The sequence below is a fragment of the Bombus bifarius genome, unplaced genomic scaffold, assembly GCF_011952205.1.
Source record: "Bombus bifarius isolate JDL3187 unplaced genomic scaffold, Bbif_JDL3187 scf7180000008358, whole genome shotgun sequence".
NCBI classification, from domain to species: domain Eukaryota; kingdom Metazoa; phylum Arthropoda; class Insecta; order Hymenoptera; family Apidae; genus Bombus; species Bombus bifarius.
Window position 1 is genome coordinate 187,476 of NW_022884611.1, and position 17,503 is coordinate 204,978.

Consider the following 17,503-nt stretch of genomic DNA (forward strand, 5'->3'; position numbering starts at 1 on the left):
GAACATACGATATCTGAATGCCGCCAGAGGACGAAGTTGGAACCGAGGAAAACTATGATGGAGCACACCCCACATCTAAGGACACGAGATCCTCGGATTCGTCGAGTATAGCCCTCGTCCCGAAAGTAAGAGAAATTGACGTCGCTGTCAATTGGTCAATTTGAGACAAAGACTGCCTGTCCGTTTGAAAGATCTTAATTACCAAAAAAACCCAGGTTTTATAACGGGTCCTCGGGCTAACTGAACTTGTGCTGTGTAAGTGCCTCAACATCTGGTATTCATTGTCCGAAGGAACCGTTGGAATGTTTTACTGCTATTATTCTCAACGCGAGAATTGATTGTAATTTTAATAAATAAAAAAAAAAAAAGGTACCTCTATGGGTATTTCCTTTAATGAGGGTCATACTATCACTCCACACATTTGTTAGACGAAGCGCCCGTCCCGTTGACCGCGGCTACGTTGGGCGACAGACTGTCGCCTCGAGCCAAAGCTCACTATCACTAATTTCGAACAATTACAATCGGATTGAATAACTACGATTGTTTAATTACAGCTGTAGTAGACTCTAGATTACAATGTTAGGGGATTATCCCGAAGTTCCAGGGGGAGGCTTCGATGTCCTTTCATCTCCGACAAATATATTACATATATATAATGTTACAATTTTGTATGTATATCTATTATCTGAGAAGAGGTTAAGAACGCATCTACCATACAATTAATGTAAATATATTAGAAATATATTTCTACTTACTAAGAACATATGAAGATCTGACGCTTCCACAAATGTTTTACAATAATACTGTACAAAATACAGAATTGGCTCTGTCAACCATTCGATCAATTCAATAATTAACTCATATTGTTCGATAAGTAACTTATTTTTAAGGTATGTTTTGTATGAGTCAAATAATGCATTCCAACCAAGTTGAGATGGTTCCATATAAATCATGCCACATCTACTGACAGTAGCTGGTGAAGCATGTTCCAAATCAGCTGGTTCAAACATCATATTCATTTTATGTGACATTTGTATAATTTCTCCAGACATCAGGCAGAGTTTCTTATTATCATCAAGCACCGTATTCATACTTTCAATCCATATAGCATCAACAGGTCCATCGAAAACTATCCACTTCCGTTCGGGCGATATAGCTTGTGCAAATTCCCTGAAAATGTTTGCCAAGACACCATCGCTCCATTCGTGCGATACTGGATCAAAACTACCATATAACTGATCCAAAGTAATAGCTTTTGGATTAATAATCTTATAAATCGTTGAAAATTCTCTCATAGTAGCGCGTCTTTTACCAGCTAACTCGCCCAAAGCTTCGGCCAAAACCTGATACGCTTGGGTTTTTCCGCTTAATGTACGACCTACGATCATCAAACCATGACGTACCAACAACATCTCGTAAATTTGGATTATTTTTTCCATGTACCAAGGCGTGGCTTGAAGATTTCGTTTCTTCAAAACATTTCTAACTAACTCTATTAATTCCTCGCGATAAGGTTCTGGTAAACTGGTATCAGGGAAAAGATCTGTGTATATCCCATTAAATAGAGGAATATCTTGAGCCAAAAATTTCGGAAGATTGACGTCAATGATCGCTTGAAGAATCAAAACAGATTCATTTTGCATGGGATATTTCAACTTCAAATTTCCAGCAGCAGTAAGCACGGTTTTTACAGCTCGCATGCCATAATCATAATGATTTTGTGAACTTAATTGTTCAGAACATAATTTATACGTATGAACTATCTTCTCTGCAAGATTCTTGGCGTCTATGAAACCGAAAGAATATAAAGTAATTTCTCCTATCATAGCGTAATCTGGTACCATCATTGCTACTGTACGGAAAAGAACTTTTAAATTATCAGGAAGTTCTTGACGTCCAGCATAACCAGGATTCATTGTTATGATAACATAGTAAGTGGGATTTAATTTAATCTCTGTACCCTCAAACATAAATTTCTCCAATTGTAAACTTATAGCCATCTGAATGGTTAAAATTTGCTGAGCGATCACCGAGAGAACTTCTAGATCTATTCTGTTAAATTCATCAAAACAGGCCCATGCTCCAGATTGTGCAAGCCCTTTAAAAAATTTACCCATTGCTTGAAAATCAAGTCCATCCGAACAATTGAAAACGACGCATTGTTTAGCGACAGCTTTTGCAAGATCTTTTGCTGTTTCTGTTTTACCAGTTCCTGCGGGGCCTTCGGGTGAACCACCAAGATTTAATTTTAATGCACTCATTAAAGTTCTGTAGCATCGATCAGTTAATGGTGTTATTACAAGTCTTGGAGTATTCCCAAGATACTCGAAAGCATATGCTACAGAGGTCGTAATTATTGTGACCAAAATACTATTGTCCAACCAATAATATCTCAGTTGTGATATCCAATCAAAATCCATAATGTTAGTCACTTGTTTGTCAATGAGCAGTCGTACTACATCTCGAGCATGAACATCTATCACAATCAAAGCATTTATTGTTATTCTCGCGCCCGGTTCCAATCTACCTCTCACTAAAGTGACCGTTTTTTCTATTTGATGATTACATGTCTGTAAATAATCTCTCGTAGAATGATCTTCGAATGATTCGCAAACTTCGCTAGTCCAATGTATTTGACTGCAACAAATAACAATTTGACCAGGCCAAGAAAATATCCATTCTTCTCTAACAGTATCGAAATATGCGATAATACTTTCCTCGGCAATGTCTCGAAGGGAAGCTCTCATAAGTTCTTCTACTTGACACAACCATTTCTCAACCATGCCTTTTGCATCCGCTGGATAAATCTTTCCACTTAATGGAACATACTCTTCTTCATCCGATAACATTCCAATAATTTCTTCATCTTTAGTAAATCGCAATTTACTAATACCTTCAAAACACTTCTTCAAGTGGGGCTGTACTCTCTGTGGATCCTTAGTTTCAGAGAGTATTTCTAAGAGTTCGTCATTTGACAGAAAGAAAAACCTTGGGAAGAATAAACGTTTCTTCTCTAGATATTCGTTTAAACCTTTCTGTATTTCTTCCAATAATGAGTTACATAACGTTAATTCTTGCAATATATTTAGCATACCTGTAGCATCAAGTACACGATTATGTTCGACAGCGTATGCCATGATCTTACGCCAAATTTTATCCATCCTTCTAAAATGCTTCGCTTCTGTCGGCATTTGACGCATTATATCTTCGCTGCTAAATATCGGTTCCAGATACATCCAAGTTGCTTGACACATTAACCACTGATCAATGATATCCTGCATTTGCAGTAATTTATTTTCCCACGCCTGCATCTCCTCTTCGAAAGCTTTTATAAAGGGAGAACTTCTCATCGTTTGAGCTTTCAAAATATGATCGTCCAATAATTGATGAATATCATCTACAGCGGATAATATGTGAACACCAGTTTCACGATATAGTATGAATTGAAACCTAACATCTGTCCATTCTTCCTTCATCCTTCGTAAATTTTGTTGGAGCGCGTGTTCTTTGATAGCAGCAGACGATATTTCTTCAAGTCTACTTATATGAACCAATAATCCCAGTTCTACCATGTCAAAGAGACTACTTGTGGGCGTTGGTACTATATCCACATTTACTACTTTGCTAATTTGCTTCCAATGTCGGTCCTGTAATCCAGGAGTACAAATAATTTGTAAAAGTGGGATGTATTGTTTGAACTTCTCTACTTTTCCACGAATCATTTCAGTAATTTTTCGCGCACCCGGAATGTCGGCAAGAATACGAGCCAGCCTATATAATGTGCGCCAGATATTATCAGTCTCATCTTTAATTTCTTCGGCATCGAGATCAGAAAATGGACCATTGAACCATCTATCATAATTCTTATGAAAATCTAATACCGTATGCCATAGAGTATCGAGTGCATTGACAACCGTTGACATCGTGGGAACTAATAAGTATGGACTCAATTCCATATCTAAAAGTCCTTCTTCTTCATTGATCTCTTCAACTTCTATCCTAATCTCTTCCATCCCTTTAGAAAGATGTTCAATTTCCAATACCGCATCTTCCATCTCCTCCATAGTCAGTACAGGTGGATCCTTCTTCTTAAATTGGTCGATTGCCAATTTCATGTTATGTATTTTTTGTTCAAAATTATCCCTTCTTATACGCAATACTTCCTCAAGATATTCTTTTCTCATATTTAATCTTGTGTTTGCCAGATCCATTACGGTTTCCATTTCTTTCGGCCATGTGATGGTGCGAGTATTTAAGTGAATGTCATCATCCGTTGGTGCTTGATAATTAAAAAGGAATAAAATCAATTCTACAGAACGCAATAATTTTCTTTTCAAATTAAACATGGTCGAATCTCGACTCTCGCACAAGTAATTGTACAACTCAACAACATCTTGAGTCTTTTCAGGCATTTTTGAAATATTTTCTGCTATTGTATCAAAATTAGAGCACAAATCTCGATTATTGGATCGTAACTCATTTGCAAAGAAATTACAAATAACTGTGCGAAGATCATAAAGGATTTGCCTTAAAGTGTTATTTAAAATGGTGCAATCAATTTCTACCAAGCTCAGAGGAATCTAAAATTAAAAATATAGATAAAATTGATACATTATTGCGAAATATTTATCATTTATACGTTTACCTTGTTACGAAACACTGAAATTTCTTCTCTAAGTTGGTCGTAACTTTTTATTTTTTGTTCAAATTCATGTAGATATGGCATGGGTTCAATCTTAAAAAAGTTGTCTAAATTTCGTTTAGCTTGGCCATCGATTATGTACAAAAAATCTTCGTAACATTTCAAATAAATTTGTGGACCCATCGTATGAGCACTGACAACATTTAGTACATCAGTGATTATGCTTAAAACCTACAATATTTATTTCATGTTACAATGATAAAACTAATGAGAATAGAGCTTGTAAAATATGAAATTAATCATACGATATCAAAAGCTACCATGAAATAACGAGTGGTTTATTATTTTGAAATGCAATAAAATTCTTCGTAAAATTCAATTCTTATAGAGATTATACGTCGCCTCAAGTAATACCAGTTAAAATATACAGAACGGGAGATAATGATAGCCCACTTGAAACGTTTGTGCGTATTAAATTCCTTATGAGCTGTTATCGAGGTGCCTACCTAACTACTTAAGTATATGTTATGACATTAAGAAGTGTTATCCCTTCGAATTGGAACAGATCTGTTATTTTGTGTTACATCTGACTTTAACATACGAATAAAATCAATTTAAGGATTAATGAAACTTCAAATATTTTTTTCTAACAGAGAGGGTTATTTGTGACCCAGTTCCTAGATATAGTTCCTTTGAAACTTTTGTTCCTCGTGATGAGTACTAAAAATTTGATTGTGAAAATCGTGCCCAAGATCAATTTTTCCAATTCAATTTCTCCACGGATCCGAAGATACAGCATCACCTCCAAAAGCCACGACAAACAGTTTCTTGTCACCCTGCAGATTCCTAGGTAACGTCGTATTATATTTTTATCGTTTCCTTTTTTAAATGGGTCAAGAAAAAGTTTTGAATAAAAACGTATTGCTCTACCGAATGCAAAAGTTTATATGTGGCGGATAGTGCGAAAGAACGCTACAAGCTCGTAGTGTTTTGAAAACGTCTGAATATCAACTACAAGGATATGTACTAAAAAATGAAAGTATCGATTTAAAAATTTTAATGTCATCTTTACAGAATATTTCAAGATCATCGCGAGATCAAATAGATAACAGTATAGTATGTCTCCCCCGATACTATAAAATATATGTTTTTGTGTAAAACATATTTTCGTATCATTCATATTTTTTCAGACATTTGAGCGCTGCCACTTAAACAGGAAATACTGTATATTTAGAAATAAAGAGAAATGTTGAGTGAGCTATCACTTAATCTCGCGGTATATCTGACTGGTTTTTGGGCTATCACTTAGTCTCGCAATATACCTGACTGGTTTTTTACCCGCATAATTTTTCTTCTTTCTATTCTTGCTTTAAGTACATATAACGTAGTATAATATGTAAGAAAAATACTGTGCATAAATGTTATGATTCAATTACTTGATTAAAGCATATGGAATATAGCCACTTTTCCGCGAGAGAATTTTAGCATTAATTAATATTAAGACATTTTCCGAGTGAATTTCTTTCAGCTTGATATATGTAATATCTATTTAATTATTCCATAAATAATAGTTCTACTTACTTATTCGATTTAAAAATCATTTCATTTATTTTTGCATGAATACCTTTCAGATATTAAATTTAAAATAGAATCAATTGTATAGACAGGCTTGAAAACAATTACATACAAAATTAATTAATAAAACAGAGCAATATGTATAAAACTAGATTTTAAGAAATAAGGATATAAAGTAAAAACATGAAACACAAAATTATATAAAGATTAAAATGTTTAATATTAAAAAGATCAAAAATTACAACATTTCCTTTACCGATTCTTCATATCGTGATACAGAGAATAAGAACTCCTGCTTCTTCAATTCAGGAAATAAAATCGTTTCAATTTTTGGAATCACTGTCCCAACTTCAATAACTTTATCAAAACATTCTGAAATAATTGCACGTACTTCTAAAATACTCGGTTTACAATTTAATTTAATTGTACCAAGTTCTGGCTCTACTGTTATTGTTATAAAGGGAATTCTAAAATGTAACTTTAATGATCATTATGTATACAAATTATCAAAACTAATATGAATATATTATTATATTAATAAATCACTTACTTGTAAAACATTAGATCCTCAAAATCACCCTTAAAATAATTTCCTTTACTGTATTCCATAAAAAAATCTCTAATATTATTCAACGTTTTCATCACCATCATTCGCAATTGTAAAGATAAAAGAGTATTTACACTTCTAAAATATTTTTCAATCAGTGATATAGATGCATCATAATGTTTCTCAATAAAACGAGACCATGCGTATTTCTTCTCTAAAAAAAATTCAGCAACGTCAGCCAGCCAATACTTAACAAGTTGATCCACAGCTTTGTTACATAATAAATTCATTTTAGGCTGTATTTCATTTGCTGAAATGGGGATAGCTCCTAAATCTTCAAGCTTAACGATCGTTACGTCATAATATCTGAAAAAATAAATCATTTTCATACACATTGATTTTTAAGCTTGAAGCATACAGCTTCAAAAATAAATCCTTTAGAAATTTTCAACAGATTAAATCCTTTTCAAACGCACGTATGATTATCTTGATTTTTTTAAATGATACTACATATCTTTGATTTCATACTGTTGTACCTGATGGCATGACGAATTCATCTACCCACCGTAATATGACCTTGAAATGATTTTTCGAAATAACGACAAAAATCAATATGACCTTGACTTTTTGTTAAAAAAAATAATCTTATGAAAATTACTTACATTGACATTTATAGTCGATTGAAAGCTAATTAACTTTTACTAAAAACATTTTTTTGTCAAGTTATTATCAAAAGTTATTTTGTCAAGTTATTATCTTGAAAACCGTGGCGTCAGTTACGTATTGCATCCTATATTTCGACAAGAATTTTGTTGTTGACCATAGATTAACTAATAACATACTTCTTTTGTTTGCCACTCCTTATAACGATTTAATAAAATTTAATTAAATGTAAGAAAATTAGGCTGCTCAAATCGAAAAAAGTTACACGAACAATAATACATATTTAGATACTCGTTGAAGTTACAGGAATAATTTAATATTTTTTAAAATTGTTCAACCAACTTAACTACGATAGTGCATGATTCCTTGTATGATTTGTTTGATTCTCCATCAAATTAATTTTAAATAATTTGTCGCAGTGAAAAGTGAAGAAATGGATAAATGAGGTCGAACGGGTGTTACTTTTACTATTAATGAGTAACATCGTTTAAATGAGACATACCGATTATGATAACACTGTAAATATCATAATGTGGTAAAAAATATTCGACACATATGTATTTACGTTGCCGATTATACATATATATATTTATATTAACAATTTGCTGAATTTTTTAGGAAAATTATTTTGTCAATATTTAAAATAAAATATATTTTCAATAAAAAATATTTCTACATATTTCGATTAGAGTGTATTAGAAATATAGTAAACATTTATATTCAATACCCAACAAAGATTGCTATGTTCCAATAGAATTAAAAACTTATTATAGTCACCGCTTTTAATTTTTACAATTATCTACGAAGTCTTATACAAAATTATTACATTATAAAATATTATGTTTGCAATACTTACTTAGTAAAATATAAACTTTGAATATTTCTCAATATTTCATTTCCGATAAATAAATTATAATGCATAAAATGGCCTGCCATCAATTTAGATTGATGCCACGGAACAGGCGCCCGTATGATTAAAATTGGATGTTCCTGGCGCAAAGGTTTTTTAAGAAATTGTTTATAAGTATCAATAATTTCTAATTGTAATTCCATTATTAGTTCATCAAAACTACAAATAAAAATTTTTCTTCTAAAATTGTTGTTATGTATGAAAACGGACATAGTAATTAGAAATTGTATAAACCAACTCTTCTAATTTCCGCAATCTATCAGAAATACGTTCTTTTGCTGCTTCAAGGTGAGTATTATCATAATAATTTAAATCGCTGTCACTCATACAATAGTTTTTAAAATATATTGGTTTGCTATGAATCTTTCCCTTAATAAGTTCCTCAGGTTTCTTATTACTTTCGTTCAATATATCGTCTATTTTCTCTTCTAATGATTTCGGGATTTCAGCTTCAGTTATTTGAAACATCTGTAAATTTAATTTGATAATATTAACTAAGTATTACTAAATACTAATTAAATGCAGTATTTTCAAAACTCCTTGCCTAATCATGTTGATTATTAAAAAAAGTATCCTATCATAGAACCAAGAACAACAAAAAATTAATTTAAGGTTTTCCTTACTAATTATTGAGATAAAAAATCAGTGATAATGTCGCTGTGACTCAGCAAAGTTTTCTACACGAACTCAGAACAATTCGATTGGCATTGTAAACCTCAAATTTTACCAACGACACATAACCGCAATTTACTTGTACAACTCTTAAAGAAGAAAATTATATTTGGTGTCCTAAATGATACTGTGGCAACTTGTAAAAAATATTGTAGATTAAACATTAAATGCATAATCATACCATGGAATTTTCAAGAAAATTAATGTCTTTTTGAACCCTCCAGTTTACTTAAACTCTTTTTGAACTTTGAATAGATCATGTAGGTAATAGACGGAAGGTGCAAGATCGGAATTATACAGAGGATGAGTCAATATCTCAAACTTGAATTTAAGGAACCGTCGATTTACAAGATTAAACGAAAGATATTACATGCGTGATTTAATGTTCAGAGCAAGTATTTTCATATTCATAGAAAATAAGAAGATTGTGTATATCGAAAAAGTTGTCTATGCTGAAATAAAATTTAAAGCTGCATTACGGATAATTATTCATTCACCTTCATATGAAACACGAACACACGTTGTGGCGAAGATGCTCTACCCCATACACAGAATTTCAATCGACGGAAATTCAAACCTTACAATTGACATAATAAATAAAATTATGTGTACTTGCTACTATGTTTAAAATATTCTTGTGTGTAGACTTTTGCAATTTAATTTATATATTAATAAAAATTAACAATATGTTACCTTTTCTTCTGTTAACATTTTGTTTTCTTGCTTTCCTGTTTTTAATATTTTATTCTTACATCTTTTATTTGTTTTAATATGCTCTTTTTGGATTGTTTTCCACAACCATGTACCATCTGCTAAATCTTTCAAGCTAATCATATTATTTGATAAAGGCTTTACAAACTGTGGTGATGTTTCTTTTTGCACATTTTTATATTTTTTTATATATTCTGCTGATGAGTTAGTAAACTTCTATCCAGAAATAAAGAAATTATGTTGTAAATTAAATTATGTTCCAAAATTGTTTGCATGATATGTTATTAATGTAAACATGTTCATATAGTTAATTGAATGTATAGTGTAATTCTACCCATAAAAAATTATGTAACCTTAATTTTTAATTGTCTATGACACAAATGCAAATTTGTAAATGCAAATTTACAATCTCATACTAAATTTCATTATCACATTTTAATATTTCATTAATATCACTTCATTTTAAAAATTTAATTTTAGGAAACTTTATCACTAATATGAACATAAAGTAAATACAAGAATTTATCCTAAATATACTTTCAATTATGCACAAATATTAAATATACCACATACATATAAATAAAAATTATATATATATATATATATATATATATATATATATATATATATATATATATAATATACTGCAGTCTTAATAATGTAAAATTACAAAAAAATAATTCATAATTATAGTAAAATTATGACATTTATCTATGGTTATATATTGTTTCTCATATGTAAATCTTAATAGAAAATACATAATTATTGTTTTTTGAATGTATTACCTTCATTTAAACAATTATATGTTAGATGTGTTCACTATCTTGAAGAAGTTATTTTAATTGTAAATAGAAGGGTAACTATGGTAACCATAAAGAGTTAATACTCATTAAATCTACCATTATATACATAATGAGTATCAAAATTACTTTAGAATAAATAAATAAAATGTGATACAAAAGCAAAATAAGTGTAGATTCACCATTAGTATGAGGTACTGGAGTGTAAAAGAAAATAAAGAACCTGGAAACACTCGAAGCCTGTAAAATCTTAACCAATTAGAGGTAGGATAGTTGATAAGGCAACTGGAGAACAAGGTAATAGAAACTAATTTCTCTGATAACATAGTTTAAAGATACTGTAAGGCATTTTGTAAATGATATGGATGTCCCTTATACTTATTAGGGGAAAGGGTACAAAAAGCAAATAAAATGTAGTAAATAGGTAAATAAAATTAAAAAATTATATACCATTTGAATTAGTCTAAGTAAAAAAGCATACTACAATTTTATTGTACATAAAATAACCCCAACAAAGGTAAACTTAAAGATATTTAGAGTTGTAAATACAACGATATCATTTATTTAACATGATAAAATTAAAAGATTAAAATTACAAAATATTTAAGGGAAAAGTTCACGCATAAAAGATAGATAGGTTAACAATATTTATTAAATTTAATCAATTGAAACATAGTATATGCTAATCAATAATAATTCAAATTTAGATATTAAAAATATTAATTTTTGTCCCTTATTCTGGATGTTTAATATTTTCAACACTTGTTTTTAATACGATACAAATATTCTTGTGCTTATATTCTTCCTGTCTTTTACTTGCTACACATGACAAAATGAAAGATAAAATAGCTTTAAAACTATTTTTAATTTGTACACTGAATATTCCTAATAATCAATATAATAATAATCAATATATAGAAATATGCATTTCTATTTAAAAAAAGATACATTTGTAGATAACACTTATGAAAAAAGTAATGTAAAACATTAAACCTTCTTACATTTTTTTGTACTGTTTTTGTACAAAAGTTTGTACTACTACAAACAAATATTTTGTAAATTTGAGGGATGCCATACTAACTAGGTTATGTTTACATCAATCATTGTTGCCACATCTGTTATATTTGTGTTTAGCATCAATTAACTAAGTCAACTGTAGCTCATTATAATCACATGGATTATCGTCAGCATCCATAACCTCACAAGCATATTGTAGTTCATATAATATTATACGTATTTATAATAAACAGTCGTTTATTGACTCAAAGATAGTACCGTCAATCGCGTCGCGGATTATACACTCTCATTTTCATTTTACACATGTACGTATATAAACACGAGTCTCCGTTTAAACAGGAACAAGATATTAGATTTTGATGATTAAATCATACATATGTATGTAAGTACGTACTTTCATACATATATGTATATATGTTCACTTATATTATATTCTTTTTTTTTAATTAAAATGTTGAGAATTATAATAAATAATCCTATTTTTAATCATAAGAACATATAAATTCATGTAACATATTTTTTTACTACGTAAATTTTATTGTAATCCATTGTCACATTTTGATATTAAAATTTATATCTCCACCATAACTAATAATAAACGGTTATTCACATATAATCGATAGCAAGTGGTGCCCCCTTAGCTGTCACAGACAGTTCATTGATAGAAGTAGATATTCCAAGAATTGTTCACTGTTATCTACCTCCAACTTGCTTTAGAAGTACCAGTGTAACAATAAAAGTGAGTGAAATAAAGTGAAACGTTATTTAAATTCTACTTTATATTACTCGCAATACAAAATTAGTTTACAATTTACAATCTGAAATTATATATGAATCAACTATTTTGTGATATCATTAAATAATAAAGAGTATGTTTATACAAGTAATGAGAATGTTAAGACTGTTGAACCACCAAATTTATGACACAGTTTTATAATCGTGGTTTTGAGTATTTGACACATAATAATAATTTCAGAATATAATTAAAAAAGAAGACCTTGACACAGAATTATATGCTTCTGCTGCCTGGGCACAAATAGTATTTCCTTCCTTTTTGTAGTTACAATTGATGTACATATTACAAAATCTATCACATAAATAATATATAAAGTAATCATATACGTACGTATATATATATATATATATATATACGTATATATATATATGTACGTATATATATATATATGTATGTATGTATGTATGTATGTATATATTGTACAACAATTATGCATGAATGAGTCATAATTTTGAATCTCTGTTAAATCTGATTACATATATTATATCGATAGAAAACGTATCTCATAATAAATAAAGGGTACCAATTTTGTAATTATGTCATCGCCACTTAAAGGAAAATTATTATCTAACGATAAATTAATAGATGAAGGGTTTCATAAGCACAAAACAGATGATAAAGAGTTAATCAAACCAATCGTTGAAAAAGCATCGACTTCTATGCAAAAAGAAGAAACTACAGTCGCAACACGTTTAGAAATTATTCGGAAATTAGAAGAAGGTGTCACAATTGGTAAACTTGTTGCGCAGTATGGTCTTCACAAAAGGACTATAGAACGATATAAAAAGAATATCTTATCACTTCGAAAAATTTCAAAAAATCCAAGACGTTTGGTTATGAAAAGAACTCGTGCATCTTTACACGAAGATACAAATGTTCGATTACTTGAATGGATTTTAGAACGACAAATGAAAGGAGATATCCTTCGCGACAGCATGCTGCAAACCAAAGCGATGGAATTGCATGAACAATTTGGATGTTCGACACCTTTTACGGCTAGTCGAGGTTGGCTGTGGCGTTTTAAAAAAAGATACAATATAAGCGGTTTCGGTTGCCAAGGAAAAGCAAATGAGATAACACAATTGACAACAGAAACATTAACAAAAATATTAAATGAGGAAAATATCAATAGAGAAAATATATATAATATATATGAAACAACCTTAATGTGGAGAATTCTCCCACAAGAAGTCTCGTCGAATGAAGAAGAATCGTCGCAAAATGAAAAAATAAAAAAAGATCACATCATAATAGCATTTTGTGTCAATGCTACGGGAACGCACAAATTACCGCCATTGTTTGTTACTAAATATGTGATTCCACAATCTTTAAAGCATAGTAGACATATGTTACCTATAGTATATAGAAGTCAAAATAGTAGTTTTATTGACGAAACAATTTTCACTGATTGGTATGCCAATCATTTTAAACCCAATGTAAAGCAGCGTCAACAGCAGGAACATTGTATAGAGAAAGTGTTGTTATTCGTTGAAAATTTTAAATGTGATATATCTCTTAAAAAAGAACACCAAGATTCTCATTTCAAAATAATAATTTTTCCATCTAATACACCTTCGACCATTCAAATAATGGATGAGGGTATAATTGCAAATTTTAAAAAATTATTTCGGGAGAAATTGCATTATCGTCAAATACGTCAACATGATAATGAAGTAAAGAAGTTCTATACCAATTACGATATAAAAGAATGCATTGATTTAATTAGTGAAACATGGGACGAAATAATAGTGACCGACATTGTACATTCTTGGAGGAGACTTTTAGGTAAGCAAAATACTCAAATTATTATCAAAGAAGAAGTCGAATACCTCGAAGAAACCCAAGACTTCGAAGAAAATGTTGTTTCTGACAAAATATTGGAGTCAGTTGTAAAATGTGAGGAAGAAGAATCGACTGTTACAACAAAGGAAGAAATCGATCGCATGTTCCGTAGTTTGGAAATTTGGACTAAAACACAGCCTGATTTCATTAAATCGCATGCAGAAGTTTTAATACATTACCATAATCAACAATAATATTTTATATAATAAGATAAAAGATTTCTGATTGAAGTTTCAAATGTTTTTGTGTATCATTTCTTGTCTTCAATTGTATCCATTCGTTCTTTTATATTTTGTACCCATACTTTTATCCCACAAAAGAATTTTTCAGAATAATTACATAAATAGGATGAATAGAAATTTTGAATAAAAAATTCGTGTGTACTATATGCTTATATCTTTTAGTAGTTACTTTGTTGATTATTAGCTATCAATGTAATCAAAATGATTAAAAATTCATTTCTTAATTTTTCATAGTAGTATAGTTTTACAATAGTGTATTTTTGGAGATTTGAGTATCTTTTTTTTGTAAAATATATACATGAATGCTTGTCTTTTGCTTTGTATTATATTGTATATTTTGTTGTATATCTTTTATTTCCATATACCTTAAATGCTTAAAAATATTTTTATAAAAGTTAAAATAATCAGAAAGAAATTTAATTAAATTTGATGTAGACATTTATTATATGTAACACTAAAAATTAATGTATTATATATTACCTAATAATTACTATAAAGTCAATTGAAGCATTCAATGTATGTTAATAAATAAATTTTAAAATTCTTAATTTATAATTTAATTCTTAATTTATAATTTAATTCTTAATTTAATTTTTAATTCTTAATTTATTTTTAAATTCTTAATTTATAATTGTTAATTAATAAAAATAACAGGAAGTATGAAGTAATGTAAAAAATTGTTTATTAATATTGCTTTCAAGAACTTAAACTCAATAAATATAAATATTAAATTTTACATGTTTTAGCATAGTTGTGTTTTTTAATTTTATCCAAAGAGATTTATAAAAATTTTTATTTTTTAAAATCTAAAATTTTGGATACTGCATAAAAATATCAAAATAAATCATTAACTTTAGTATTGGTTATTGTAATACTCTTTGTTATAGTATTGTTATGTTATGTAAGTAATATACTATAAATGTTGCAATGACTTAGAATCAACACATGACTGTCAGTCAGTGCAATATATGATTTGCATTCTTCTTTTTATCTTGCAAAAACCTAAAAGTATTAAAATTATATGTTACAAAGTGTAAAAAATGTACCAAAAGTAATATATTATAAATCAAAATATTACCATGTAAAATTAATAAATAAGTACAATGAAGTACACCATTTCAACATGTGTTATATCCAACACCATCCTGATCAAAGGTTGCAAAAAGTCCGACTAGAGTTAGATATATAATAATATTACCTGATAAAGTCAAGTAACAAGCGCCCCATTGTATCTGAAAATGCATAATGGAAATATACATCACTTATATCAGTGAATTGTTTTATCTAATCTAATATAATAATAATATAATACAATAGTACAATAATCAGATTAAAAAATATGCATATATGACTATACCACTGGTTCATCGATTGGAGACCGAGCTAAGACAATAGGAAGAGCAAATGATGATACAACGAAACCTGTAGTAATGAATACTGCTAACTCCAAACATGGATTAGGATTATTGTCAAAATCATTTGTATAACGACGTGCAATTATAGTTGGAATTGGTGCTAATATGTAAAATAGTATGACAAAAAGTGGCCACCATACTCTGAAAACAATATATTATAAAATCTAATACACATTTTGATATTGTAATTTATATTTGTAGTGTTAAAGCACTATATAAATAGCATTAAATACAAAATAAATAATTATATATTAATAGTAATACTTACTTATATACAGGTAAAGCACAACCTAGTATAACAAATGTCATACCAATAGAGCCACCAAATGCCAAAAGTACTAATCTATAAAAGGATTTTTGGTTATAAATCGTCTTAAAAAATTTTGTATGAATTATATTTTAAAATACTTACGCTGTTTAATAGTGAAGGCCATTATTAGCATGGAACAAACCAAGGGAAATTTATATAAATTATTATACATAAAAAAGATATGTAACTTTTATAAATTATCATAGTTGTCAAATTTGTCCAATGAAAAACTATATCATATTTTATGATTTGAAATAATATGATTAATGATCTAATTATAAAATAATTCATGCAAGATATACATATAAACATAAAATTTGAAAAACAAAAGAACCTATATAATTTATACTAATGAATCTTTTTGGTTTCTTCATTTTATGAATATAATTTATAATTTGAAATAATACATTTTATACCTCTAAAAATTTGTATGTAAACATTTAAAAGACTTATATCTGTTTCATAAATGTTTAACATACAAAACAAATATTAATTAATAAATCTGACCACACAAAAATGTTTAGAATATTTAAAAATGATTATAATAAGAAAATATAGTTAGTAAAATGAAATACAGTAAACTTGTATTATATAAAAATAAAATAGTATGTATATATATGTTTATAAAATAAATTAATAAACATGCGTTAGTTACATATAAAAATTTGACAGCAATGACAATAACAGTAGTAAGGTTATGTTTAGACGTATCATTTTTAATTCAGCTTTTTCATTAAACTTCCATCGGCAATATCATATTTTTTAATTTTATGATAAAAGCTTATGTATTTATGCAATTAAATATATATGCCGAATAACCTTTAATTCCAGCCATTATAGACCGATTTGACAAGTAAGAAGTATGTACTTATATTTATCGTATTTTCACTTTGAGAATGTCGTGACGTAAGCCATCTAAAGCCTAACATACTTTTAAAACTAGACACATGCTAGTAGATTATCTAATGAATACAGTGTAAATTTAAAAAAGAAGGAGAAGTCTTTTTTTACGAATATCTACATTTAATACAAATATTACAATCCATTTAGTACTTCAAACTATATCTTGAGTTAATAAATATCTAGTAATACTTATATATTCAGAAATTTAGAAAAAAAATGAAAAATATTTATAGGATGCTATAAAGTACAAAATTTTACGTATTAAATTGACGAAAGTAACAGTGCTCAATAATTTGTTTATACTAATATATATTTTGCGTATCCGAAATTGAATAGTGATTTATATTAAAATTTCTTAGAATGTCTGTAGTAAAATATAATTAATTAAATAATCAAAATTAAGAACTGAAAATTACGATAAGTAACGATAGTTTAAAGACTCCGTAGCCAATAAGATA

General features: G+C 28.8%; 3 protein-coding genes across 5 annotated transcripts in view; 1 reads left to right on the forward strand and 2 right to left on the reverse strand.

Moving 5' to 3' along the window:
• LOC117212677 (dynein heavy chain 3, axonemal) overlaps window positions 1-10,837 on the reverse strand; it is a 33,553-nt gene extending 22,716 nt beyond the window's left edge. The window contains exons 1-8 of the mRNA XM_033457626.1: window positions 10,506-10,837; window positions 9,703-9,936; window positions 8,576-8,805; window positions 8,284-8,496; window positions 6,768-7,130; window positions 6,474-6,684; window positions 4,646-4,873; window positions 756-4,580 (exon numbers count right to left, since the gene is read on the reverse strand). Of these exons, the coding sequence (XP_033313517.1) occupies window positions 756-4,580; window positions 4,646-4,873; window positions 6,474-6,684; window positions 6,768-7,130; window positions 8,284-8,496; window positions 8,576-8,805; window positions 9,703-9,936; window positions 10,506-10,511 (5,310 nt within the window). The 5' untranslated portion in view covers window positions 10,512-10,837. The remainder of the gene's footprint in view (window positions 1-755; window positions 4,581-4,645; window positions 4,874-6,473; window positions 6,685-6,767; window positions 7,131-8,283; window positions 8,497-8,575; window positions 8,806-9,702; window positions 9,937-10,505) is intronic.
• Window positions 10,838-12,869: 2,032 nt separating this feature from the next.
• Window positions 12,870-14,369, forward strand: LOC117212693 (tigger transposable element-derived protein 2-like). The gene has a single exon (XM_033457670.1). The coding sequence runs from the start codon at window positions 12,870-12,872 to the stop codon at window positions 14,367-14,369; it is 1,500 nt and encodes a 499-aa protein (XP_033313561.1).
• A 1,017-nt stretch (window positions 14,370-15,386) lies between these two features.
• LOC117212700 (leptin receptor overlapping transcript-like 1) lies at window positions 15,387-17,094 on the reverse strand. Of its 3 annotated transcripts, none has more exons than XM_033457688.1 (5): window positions 16,962-17,094; window positions 16,101-16,175; window positions 15,775-15,973; window positions 15,496-15,649; window positions 15,387-15,419 (listed from the first exon to the last, which is right to left on the reverse strand). In XM_033457688.1, the coding sequence occupies exons 2-4, from the start codon at window positions 16,139-16,141 to the stop codon at window positions 15,536-15,538; spliced, it is 354 nt and encodes a 117-aa protein (XP_033313579.1). In that variant the 5' UTR covers window positions 16,142-16,175; window positions 16,962-17,094; the 3' UTR covers window positions 15,387-15,419; window positions 15,496-15,535. The 3 variants fall into 3 exon arrangements, with proteins under 3 accessions (XP_033313579.1, XP_033313578.1, XP_033313581.1); XM_033457687.1 differs by having other exon boundaries at window positions 16,798-17,081; XM_033457690.1 differs by lacking the exon at window positions 16,962-17,094 and adding an exon at window positions 16,245-16,328.
• Between the last annotated feature and the right edge of the window lie 409 nt (window positions 17,095-17,503).

Coding starts and splice junctions, on each gene's coding strand:
- LOC117212693 (XM_033457670.1), top strand. CDS start 12,870: ATGTCATCGCCACTTAAAGGAAAATTATTATCTAACGATAAATTAATA.
- LOC117212700 (XM_033457687.1), bottom strand. CDS start 16,856: ATGATACGTCTAAACATAACCTTACTACTGTTATTGTCATTGCTGTCA. Junction 16,176..16,797: donor TTGCTGTCAAATTTTTATAT/GTAACTAACGCA, acceptor ATCCTTTTATAG/ATTAGTACTTTTGGCATTTG. Junction 15,650..15,774: donor CTCCAATCGATGAACCAGTG/GTATAGTCATAT, acceptor ATGCATTTTCAG/ATACAATGGGGCGCTTGTTA.